Source organism: Monoraphidium neglectum (genome assembly GCF_000611645.1).
Source record: "Monoraphidium neglectum strain SAG 48.87 unplaced genomic scaffold scaffold01342, whole genome shotgun sequence".
In the NCBI taxonomy this organism is placed as follows: Eukaryota; Viridiplantae; Chlorophyta; class Chlorophyceae; order Sphaeropleales; family Selenastraceae; genus Monoraphidium; species Monoraphidium neglectum.
Genome location: NW_014012286.1, coordinates 1 through 11,010, shown reverse-complemented (window position 1 = coordinate 11,010; position 11,010 = coordinate 1). Strand labels below are relative to the sequence as shown.

General features: G+C 64.5%; 2 protein-coding genes across 2 annotated transcripts; both read left to right on the top strand.

The window, feature by feature from the left end:
* Positions 1 to 1,630: 1,630 nt before the first annotated feature.
* On the top strand, positions 1,631 to 7,633 carry MNEG_7539 (hypothetical protein; the record flags this gene model as incomplete). The annotated part of the gene is made up of 16 exons (XM_014043988.1): positions 1,631 to 1,882; positions 2,014 to 2,151; positions 2,364 to 2,543; positions 2,732 to 2,831; positions 3,066 to 3,221; positions 3,393 to 3,529; positions 3,746 to 3,959; positions 4,125 to 4,222; positions 4,379 to 4,500; positions 4,734 to 4,905; positions 5,142 to 5,338; positions 5,622 to 5,880; positions 6,076 to 6,180; positions 6,328 to 6,405; positions 6,562 to 6,897; positions 7,277 to 7,633. The coding sequence occupies 16 exons, from the start codon at positions 1,631 to 1,633 to the stop codon at positions 7,631 to 7,633; spliced, it is 2,901 nt and encodes a 966-aa protein (XP_013899442.1).
* A 699-nt stretch (positions 7,634 to 8,332) lies between these two features.
* MNEG_7538 (FACT complex subunit SPT16) lies at positions 8,333 to 11,002 on the top strand (the record flags this gene model as incomplete). The annotated part of the gene is made up of 9 exons (XM_014043987.1): positions 8,333 to 8,401; positions 8,490 to 8,616; positions 8,864 to 8,920; positions 9,188 to 9,318; positions 9,566 to 9,763; positions 9,863 to 9,976; positions 10,091 to 10,166; positions 10,502 to 10,593; positions 10,877 to 11,002. The coding sequence occupies 9 exons, from the start codon at positions 8,333 to 8,335 to the stop codon at positions 11,000 to 11,002; spliced, it is 990 nt and encodes a 329-aa protein (XP_013899441.1).
* Positions 11,003 to 11,010: the final 8 nt, after the last annotated feature.

Below are 11,010 nucleotides of genomic sequence, written 5' to 3'. Positions count from 1 at the left end.
GAATGGCTGAGTGAGGTGGAGGAACAAGGAAGGCGGTGGTATGAGCATGAGCATATGGGAAGCCAGTGCATGAAGGGGCCGGCCCGCATGCGCACATGCAGTCCAAGTTGCGTTTGAGACACCATTTCATGAGCAGTACGTGGGTGCAAACTGCACCAGAGAGCTTCAGCCTCCTTCACAAATCTACCTGGTCCTACGTCCTGGGTTCCTCCACCTGTGCGTTCCTGTTTGCAACTTGTGTCGCTCTGTGCACGTTTTGTATTGCTCCGTTTTGACCGAGACCCACCAGGTTGCCCTTGGGCTCTTGCTGCTCCTGCACATGCAACCCACCGTCGGCCATTAAGAAAGAGTGTGTGTCCCCATTCCTGCGCTGCACCAGGTCTGAAATGTACCTGGCGTGCTGATGGCTGTCGGAATTTAAAAGACGCTTGTCAGAGTGCGTGAGTCGCTCCTGCAGGCACGCGGGACTGCAATGGCTTGCACTCATGATGGATCGTCTCAGCACAGCTCTCGGCCTGAGTGCCCGCCTCTTTGTCATTCAGCAGGATTACGTGAGCGTGTCAACCAGCAACTACTGTGACCGTTTGCACAGCTAATTGTTCGAGTGCACAAAGACCGTCTTCTGCAATCGTGTGCCGCTTTCGTTGTTGCAACACCAACAGAGTGAAAAAGTGAGGCTGCTTGGCAGGCACCTAGGTCCAATGCCTCAGCTGTGCAGGGAACCTAACATCTGGAAACTAAGGGGCGACTTGTTGGGATCTCGCAAGTGACCCGCGGACACAGACGCCTATTAGTCGTCGCTTTAGGCAGGGTCGTCTAGAGGGTTCCCCTGGGTCGCGGTGACTCGACCATGCCCAGAAGTCAATCAACTCAAAGGGCGTGAATGCTGGCTACCCTCAGCCCTCACACCTGCAAGGGCAAGTGGCCAATGCCAATTCACAAAGCACCAGGAAATCCGTTTGGTAGACAAAGCCAGCTAAATCCGCGAGAAGGTGCGCCTGTCGTGCCAAGGAATCCAGGCTGTGCCGGCTGTACACAAGGTGAGGACCGGGTCAAGCTACTGTAGCTGAGCGGGGATGGCTGCTATCATAATGGCTGCAGCAGCGGCGTCTCCTGCAGCAGCTTCCGATACACGCAACGATGACCTCGTCCTCCCGACGTATCTGACGCCACCAAGCAGGAGGGTGATGACTGTGTCACGAGAAGCAGGCCAGCAGTGGACGAGGCGGACCAGGATTGACCGTGCTATCTGGGGCTTTTCCCACGCAGCTGCATATCGATTGAACACCGGCATATGCTACATATTACATTACACATAACTGCAATCCGAAGAGCGGACATGCCATCGGTGATGTTGTCCTGACAAGGCCTGCCCTCATGAGCCTTTTACCGGGATATCGGTCTAGTTACATAAATCTTGAAGCTCAAAGGGTTGTACGAGGAGCACGCGAGAGCGGGTGCGTGACTCAAGCGACGCGATGACTTGCGATCGAGCATCAGCATCGTTGATCGCGCTGGACGACCCTCGAAGACTGCGAAACCTCGAAGGCGTGACTACCTCTACTCCTCAGCAGCGCAGCACGGTGAGCCACTGGCGAGCGCACGACCAAAGCAGCGCTTGCGAACTCACATGCAGCGTTTGAAGCGCACGCCGGAGCAGCCGCGCAACACTGCCCCGCTCGTGCACCAACAGGTGCATGATCTGCGCACCTACAGCGATGGCCTGACGACGGTCTACACGCTCGCGTCGCCAGCACTGGGAGGCGCGGCGTCCGTCGGTGGCGGTGCATCAAAGACGAGGGGGCGCACGCAGAGTGAGATGGACCCATCAGATGGGATGCCCTACAGCACGCAGCTGGAGACAGCCGGCAAGCAGGATGAGGTGCGCAGCGCCCGTGAGTCGGGGTCCGAATGAGAAGATACCGACTTGGTGCAGCGGCAGCCGCGGCTGCCGCGGTGCCTCGCTTGGTGACAGCAGCAACGAGCGTGCCTCTGCCGCTGCATGCGCCGCAGCTGATCAAGCTCAAGGGCGCCCTCAATGAGAAGGAGATGGAAATTATCGAGCTGCGGGAGCAGCACATGCAGCTCGTGGTGAGAGCGCGGGGAGTGCGGCAGCAGCAGCCGCCGCTCAGAGGCGACCGCAGCGCCGCTGTGCGCCGGCCTAACTCGCAACCTCAGCGCGGCCCTGGCACTAAGCGGTCGCCCGTTAGCCGCGGTGAATTATCGTCAGATGCCGCCCGGCGCCTGCGGCACTGAACAGCAACGTGCAGCATTGAGCAACAAATCACCGCAGCGCTTGTCACCCCCAGCCAGCTGCTAACCAGAGACGCTCGTCTGCTTGCGCACGCTTTTGAAAAATGCAGGCCCGCTCCCAGGAGGCGCGCTCAAACTGGGAGGCTGCGCTGGAGTCGAAGGACAGAGCCATTGGGCAGCTGGAGGAGGCACTCTCCGCGCGGCAGCGGACGATCGAGCAGCTGAACAGGCAGATCGCCGCGGGCACGCCGGCGGACGCGGCGCTCGAGGCGTCGCTGGCAGAGGCGCAGGTGGGCAGCCTTTCATGTGATGCCACTGCGTTGGCCAGATGCACCGACCCAAAGTTCGAAGTAGATGTTGAGAAGATCAGGGTGCTGTCTGCGAGATGAAGTGTGCAGGGGCAAGCGGCAAAATCCTCAGTTCCGGTGTTGTGTGTGTGCAGCTCGCACAACATTCCCTGGGCTTGCCACGCCCGCAGGCGCGCGCAGCCGAATTTCAACAGGAGGCGGACGCGCTGCGGCGGGAGCGGGCCCTGGGGGAGAGCCAGTCTGACGCCCGGCTGCGAGCGGTGCAGCAAGGTGTGCGTGCGGGCCCCAGCGGCAGCCGGCGCCGCACGGGGGCACAGCTGTGGGCTCATGCAGCACCGCAGAGCGGGCTGGCTGCGCCTGCTGCTTCTCACCCCACTTTGTCGCGGCTGCATCCTTAGAGCCCCAGAGTCGGGCCTCATACACCTGATGGGTGATTTGTGGCGCTTGCCTTGTGCGCTGCGCGCTCAAGCTGATCAGCATGCCGCCACTCTGATGCCGCCGCAGACCTGGCATCGGCGCAACAGCGTGCGGCGGCCCAAGAGCGCGAGCTCTCCGCGCTGCGCGCCCTGACGGGCGAGAAGGACGCGGCGCTGGCGGCGCTGCACTCGCAGCTGGCCGCCGCGAGGGACGAGCTCATCGCCGCGCGCCAGCAGCTGCAGGGTGCGTTGATCGGGGATGGCCTTGGCAGCGTGGGCGTGGTTTTTTGACACGGGAGATGGAGCACCTGCGAATGCCGGCACCCCAGCAGCCGCGCCGAGGTAGTGCATTTTTTGCAATGGCACCAGGATGCAGCGATCCAATGCCGCCCGCATTTGCACCCCCGGTTTGCAGACGCGGCGCGCGACCCATGGGCGTCCAGTCCGCAGCATCGTGCGGCAGTGCAGCAGCAGGTTGCGGAGCTGCAGGCGCGGCTGGCGGCGAAGGAGGGCAGCAGCCGCAAGTACAAGGACGCGGTCAGGGCCCTCAAGGTGGGTGCCATGGCAGCGTCCCGCCCTGCAGCCGCCCTGTGGTCATAAAAACGCCGACCCCCCTTAGACTCTTCTTTGTTATGCGTGACAAACAGCGAGCTGTTGCTGCATGTTCCTGTGGGCTCCAATCATGATGTGCCGGTACCGCAACAGCGTCGGCGCGGCCTCCTGCAGCAACGGAGAAAATCACAGAAACGAAATTCCACCTCGCGCCAGGCCAAGCTGCGGGAGCGGGACGACGCGCTTGAGGCGCGCCACGCGCAGGTGCTGGAGCTCCACACAGAGCTCAGCCAGCTGCAGCGCATGCTGCAGCAGGGGCCGCCGGGGCTGGGGCCGGCGTCGGGGCCGGGTTCCCCCGGGATGGGCGGCAGCCTGGGGCGACGGTACTGCCTCACGCCGCCGCGGCGGCTGAGGAGCGGCGGCGGCAGCGGTGAGCGGCTCGGCCGGGCTTGGGGCTGTCTTGGGGGGACGGGCTGCGGGCGGACAAAGCAACAAGGCAGGCCGACAGTGAAGCAATGGTGGCGGTTCCGACGCGCATCACTTAGCTAGTCATTCAAGGGCCCTGACAGGGAACCACATGAAATGCGGCGCTTAGGCACAGGGGTCGTCTGCAGCAGCGCAGAGGACGCGATGGCGGCGGCGGCGGACGAGCTGGAGCGGCTCAGGATGGAGGTGCACGGCCTGCAGGTCGAGGTGCGGCCTGCGGCCCGTGGCGCATGATCTGGTGTGATCTGAGATCTGAGGTTTGTGAAGAACTTCTGCTGCACAGCACCCTTGGCCGCATGAGTATCGATTGCAGCTGGGTTATGTGTGACGGCGGCTGTTGTTGTGCGGGTTGTTGTTGCGCAGGTCAACTCTCTGCAGGCCGGCCTGCGGGAGAAGGACGGGCTGCTGCAGCGTGCGGTGGCGGACGCGGAGGCTGCAGAGGGGCGGCGCAAGGAGGCGGCGGCGAAGCTCGCGGAGGCGTCCAGGTGCGAGGCGAGGCGGGGGGTGCCCTCGCACGCTGCGTCTGTCGCGCAGGTCGGCATCCAGTGATGCCGCTGCACTTCTCCACATAGTGGCCTCCCTGCTGTGCCCCCAGCACGCCCTGCCCATGCTCCGAGCGCGGCTGGCTGGTTGCCTTGGATGGTACGTCCTTCTGTACATATGAAACGTCTGATTAGACATAGCCACTTGCCTTGTACGTAACTTATCTTATATCAAGGGAGCTCTATGAGCTGCAACACAAGCTGGGCCAGGAGCGCGCCGCGGCCGAGGCCCTCAGCGCCGAGCGCGACACCGCCGCCGGCCGCGCCGGCGACAGCGAGCGGCTGGTCCAGGGGCTGGTGGGCGCGCAGGCGGAGGGGCTCAGGGCGCAGGGCGCGCTGGAGGCGCAGGTGGGGGGGGGCTGGGGTGCGGCCCTCAAGGCAACCAAGGGCAGGGCGGACGCCAGCCGTCCCGACACGTCAACAGCCACACCGGCAATGATAAAGAGGCTCTCGCGCTGTACCAGCAGACGGCCTGTTGTTTGTGTGGATCCTTCTGGCGGGTGGCTCGGAGCCTCCGAGAATGCTTTCTCGATGACGTGCCCCTTGGGCTTCGATTCGCTGCGCCCGTCTCGCGGCGTCGGCAGGCCAAGGAGCTGAGGGGGAAGCTGGACGCGGCCGAGGCGGCGCAGGAGTCCCTCACGGGCCAGCTGAGGGAGGCCCAGGGTGCGGCGGAGGACGCGGCGCGGCGCGCGGCGGCGGCGGAGCAGCGGCTTGGCGAGGTGGAGGCGCGGGCGCAGGAGGCGGCGGCGGAGGCCTCGGCGGTGCTGCGGCGGGCGGACAGGTGGGGAAATTGGATGCCGGGGATCAGGGAAGGGCTCCAGGGCTGCCGTTGGAACTGCGGCTGCCAAGTGCTGCACGGTGTGCATGCGTGGGACTAGTCTGCAGTCTCAGGTTGTGTGGGTGTTGCAGTTGCCAGTCAAGCCCAGAGCTTGGATGATAAAAGCCAAGTAGAAGAAGCCTGCCCCAACATAGAAAAGGTGAAGCAAGTTGAAGCTTAGGTAATGAAGCTTAGGTAAGGTTAATTATTATCTAAACTGGCCCTTGGATTGTCACCAAAACGTCAGGAGCGAGGGTGCGGTCAAGGAGCTGGCCTCTCAGCTGGAGGCCTCAGAGCGCCGCCTCTCGGCCGCCGAGGCGCGTGCCGCCGACGCCGAGGCCCGCCACAAAGACGCGGCCGCTGCGGCGGCCGAAGCCCAGCGCGGCGCGGCGGACGCGGCGCGGGCCGCGGCGGAGGCGGAGGCGCGGTGGCGCGAGGCGGAGCGGCGGGGGGAGGGTGCCGAGCTGCGGTGGCGGGAGCTGGAGGGGCAGTTGAAGGGCGCACAGGTGCGGCGCCTATGTGGCGCCCCCCACTGACTGACCAGCACTCCTCCTGATGCGCACCACGCCCCGTTTGGCATCATCGTCTTGCCGGCGTTGCCTTCTTTCTAACTCGTAGCTCGCTGCATACACTGGTTGACGTGATGCGCCCCCACTGGCTGTGGCCCCGCTGACTCAGCGCCGCCCCGCCGTGTTCCGCAGGCCCAGGCGCTCGACTCTGAGCGGCGCTGCGTCGAGCTTGAGGCGCGGCTGGTGGCGCAGGAGCGCACGCTGCGGGAGCTGGAGGCGGCCGCAGCAGACTGGCAGGTGCGCATGCATAGCTGGGGCTGGTGAGGTGTCCAGGCTGGGCCAGACAGGTAGGTGCAACGGCAAGAGCATCGTAATATCAAACAGGCGGCTCATTGTCGACACCGCTGCCCTGCGATCAGATTCAAAACATCCACCTCCCTGCAGGCTCGCTTCCACGAGGCCGACAGCTGCCGAGGAGACCTGGCGGAGCTGGCAAGAAGCTATGAGGCAGCTGCCCAGCAGGTGCGCACCGCAACGTGTCTGCTTACCACAACCTTCGGGGCGGCGCACCAGCCTGGGCTGGCCCGACTTGCCACTAGCTCATACGCTCTGGACTGCCCTAGCCTTGGTTCATGGCCATCCCTCACCAAGCGCCAACAAACCTCGCGTTGCGCCCAGGCGCGAGCAGACCGCAGCGCCGAGGCGGCGCAGGCGGCGGCCGACCTGCAGCAGGCGCGCGCCGCCGCCAGCGAGGCCCGCGCGGCGCTGTCCGAAGCCGAGCGCCGCGCCTGCGAGCTGGCGGCGGCGCTGGCGTCGGAGCAGCGCGTGGCGGCGGCGCCGCGAGCAGCGGCGGCGGACGACGCCGCGGCGGCGGCGCGCGCGGGGGCGCTGGCGGCGCGGGTGGAAGGGCTGGAGGAAGCGCTGGCGGGGCGGGAGCGCGCCCTGGAGCGCGCGCGGGATGCAGCTGCTAGGGCGGACGGGCAGCAGGGGTTGGCGGTGTCGCAATTGATGGCGGTGAGTTGTGGCTGGTGCATCCGCATGGTCTTTCTTACTCATGATTCGTACGGCGAAGGAAACAACCTTGCTTTTGTTTGCAGAGCATATGAGAAATGCCTGAGACCCATGCACGCACATGCCAATGCCAATCAATCACATCAACACACACACACACTTTCACACTTGCACACACACACACACACTTTCACACTTGCACACACACACACACACACACACACACACACACACACACACACAAATACACACACACACACAACACACGTGCACGTGCATGCTTGCGTGCGAGCACGCGCATGCATGCGTGCGCGCACGTCTACACACTCAAACGTGCACTAAACCACCACACTCCTGCCATCGTCACACACACCTCAATCAGGAGCTGCACGACAAGTCAAATCGGCTTGCAGACGCAGAGCAGCGGTTCAGCCGGCTGGAGGGGCTCATGCAGCGCATCGCCCTGCGCACGGGTTGCTCTAGGCAGCACCAGCAACGGCAGCACCAGCAGCAGCAGCAGCGGCGGCGGCAGGAGGACGATGACTACGTCGACGAGTTTGACCTCGGCCTCGCGTCCGCCACCCTGCTTGGGGGCAAGGGCACTGGCGGCGGCGGCGGCAACGGCGGGGGCCGCACGCGGCCGAGCCGCAGCGCAGGGGCGGCTGCGGCGGGCGGCGGCGGCATTGGTGCTCGCAGGGGTGGGGGCGAGTGGCCCGACGTGTTCACCGTGCATTTGTAACGTAACAAGCTTTGAGCCCTTGCATAACATGACACAGGCACAACCAACCTGTCCTCTTGTCTTGAACACCCTATGACGCCATGAACAACACTGTTGTGCCCACTGGGTCAGTGGGTGAGCAGACCTGTGGTGCACAGCAAGAGCATGTTCTGGCCCAGGAGGCACTGGACACCCACTGCAGTACGGGAAACAGGTGAAGAATTAGGAGAGGTGGCTGGACCCAATCTACTTTGGATTGTGAAGCGAGCGGGCGGCCTTGTTGGGCGTGCAGCTGCGCCTACCCGCCCTGCTCTCAAGGCTCACCAACAGCATGCAACCTGTCAACTCTTGGCTCATGCATATGCCCAGAGTTGACCAAGAACCCACAGGGCGGTGGGCCAAAGCCACAGACCGCGGCAAGCTCGTGCGTTTGACGTTCAATGCTGGGTGGTCAACAGGAGCAGCTGCTAGTGAAGCTGCACTGGCAGCTGCTGTATCGTGCTGCTGCTGCTGGGCTGTGGGCTAGTCATAGCGATTCTTCTGGACCCCAGGTCGCGCTCGCCATATCACGAAGTGTGGCGACCTTTGCAGGCCTCCTCTCAGGCGTGCGCGCCAATTGTACAATTCATACCCAAGCGTGATCTACGTAGCACCGCTCGCCCTATGTGCGATTAGAGATTACTCAAAGCATCTTTGCATAGTGTGCGGCTTAGGGCGAGCATGGGGGACGTCGCTATCGATCAGGGCGCCTTTGGCAAGCGTCTCAAGCTTCTGTACGAGTCATGGAAGGTGCGCGTAGTGTCTTATGGACACCTGTATTGATAAGTAGCGGCATGGGTAGAGCTGAGTGTGCCACTGTGCCGCGGTGATCTGACAGGGCAACCGTAGCTCGCTCTGGGAGGACTCTGGCGCCCTGGGAGTCGTGGTGGGAAGCACCAGCGAGGATTTGAGGTACCTGAAGTCCATCTCCCTGCACTTATGGCTGTTTGGCTATGAGCTACCGGGTGAGCGCACACAGCACACAGCAGCTGCAGCAGCGGCGCATGCGGCACGGCCATGCTGCATATGCAAACAGGCCTGCTACAGTCGGACCCTGACGCCACAATTGGCGTGGCACAGCGGCGGAAATGGGCAAGTGCATGTAGACAGCAGTGCGACGGTGGCTGCTGATGGAAAACATTGGGTTGCCTTTGCCGGGCACTGACTCCTTCATGCCTCTGCAATCCTCGTGTCGCACAATCTCGCGCGCAGACACAGTGCTGGTGTTCACTGAGAAAGAGGTGCATGTGCTCACAAGCCAGAAGAAGGGTGAGCGAAATGTGTCGTCAATGGGTGCAGGCGCCAGGCAAACGTCTCGGAGCAGCATCGCCCAGCTGCGCTCGCGGCTGGCCCCATGCACCGGGACCACGCGCCGGCGTGGCCCATCCCGCCAGCTGGCCCAACCACGCCATTTCAGCTGCGCCACAGCTTATTATCATATGCAACCCTTCTGCACATCCTGCGCCCCCCGTTGCCCCGGGGCCCTGCCCACGCACACCCACCCACCCCTGCGACGCTGTCCCCCCCCAACCGCAGCCAACCTGCTGCAGCCCCTGAAGGATGCCTGCCAGTCGTCGGCGGGGGCGAGCCTGGTAATCCATGTGAAGGCCAAGGGGGACGACGGCGGGACCGCGATGGGCGCCATGCTCGACGCGGCGAAGGAGCAGGTGGGGCTGCGGGCGCGGGGCGCGCCGCAGACGATGGGGCGTGGCGGGGCCAGGCAGAGCGCCGCGCAGGTGCAGGGCCGGCAGCGGGCTGCCGCTCTCGCGCGGCGGTGGCGGCAGGGGCCCGGCCGGGGGCGTTGTGGGGACTCCGTGTTCCGGTCACGGCCGGTGCAGGCAATGCTGCGGATGTCAGGCGCCCGCATCCCGAGCTAGTTGGCCATGTCTGGGCCCCTCGATCTCCCTGACCCAGGCCGGAGGCGAGCTGAAGCTGGGGCACCTGCCCAAGGACCAGCACCAGGGGGCGCTCGCGGGCCTGTGGGCGCAGAGGATCGCGTCCGCGCCCGGCGTCGAGTGCGCGGACGTCAGCGGCGGCTTTGCGGACCTGTTTGGGTGCAAGGACGAGACTGAGGTGCTGAATGTGAAGAAGGCGGCTTTCCTGGCTGGCAAGGTGGGATGGAGGGGAGGGGCCGGGGTTTGGGGATGAACCAGCTCACAGGGTTGAGCAGGGGTGCATGTTGTGGGGGGCGTATCACGGGTACCATCGCAGGCGATTGAGCAGCTCTGGTTTGCGGCGCGGCCGAGGTGGCTTGGCGCGGGCCAGATGGTGGTGGTGCGGCGAGGCGGCGGGCTGCGTCGTGGCGCCAGGCCAGGGCGGTGGCTGGTGCGAAGCAGCGTCGCGGGGGCCCAGGCGGCTGGCAGGCGCAGCGCTTCCTGCCTTGCCCGACACGTGATTGTGCCATCGGCGTCCGGCGTGTTTGGTCCCTGCGACCGCCAGGTGATGGGCTTTGTGGTGGAGCGCGTGGAGGAGACCATTGACCAGGAGAAGAAGGTCAAGCACTCCAAGCTCAGCGGTGCGAGGCCCGGCCGTAGCATGACCGTATCAGCACGTGCAGCGGCGGCGACTTGGTCGGGGGCAATGTGGGGGCGCGGAGTGCGTTAAGCCAGGCAGCCGCGGCTGCGGTTCCATGGCACGTGCGGAAGGCCAAGCGTGTTTTGCGTGTTTTGCGCTTTACTTAGCGCTTCAGGGGTTTGACCCTACGTGCGAGAGCACCAAGGCGGCACCGCCCCGTCACGGTCAAGGATAAAGACCTCATGCCCCGCCCTTGTGCACCCCAGCCTCTTCCCCCAAACCACCGCATCCCCGCCTTAAACCACCGCGAAACCCTGGCGCCGCCCGCGCCCCCAGAGATGGTGGAGGGCGTGGTGACAGAGCCCACCAAGATCGGGGTCAAGCTGCGCGCGGAGAACTGCGACATCGCGTACCCGCCCGTCTTCCAGGTGCGGCCACGGCGCCTCGCAGCCTCTTCCCCCGCCTGAATCCCTTGAAACGGGTTGGCTTGCTGTGGTTTGGGTTGGGCCCCGCTGTTGCTGCTGGCGTGGAGGTGGAGGGGGGGGGCCGCTTGCTGCCTGCAGCAAAGTAAGCTACAGCAAAGGCGGCGCCGGCTGCCCGACGGCGCCCCGCCCAAGGTTGGGTGCTGCTGACCCTATTTGAGAACTCCTCTCCTTCCCTTGCCCTTCAAAACACTGACCCTACACGCAACCATCCAATGCTGTCCGGCAGTCTGGGGGGCGCTTTGATCTGAAGCTCAGCGCCAGCAGCGACGACACCAACCTAGCGCAGGAGGGCGTCATCACAGTGGCCCTGGGCACGCGCTACGGGTCGTACTGCGCCAACATCGCGCGGTAGGGGCGGGG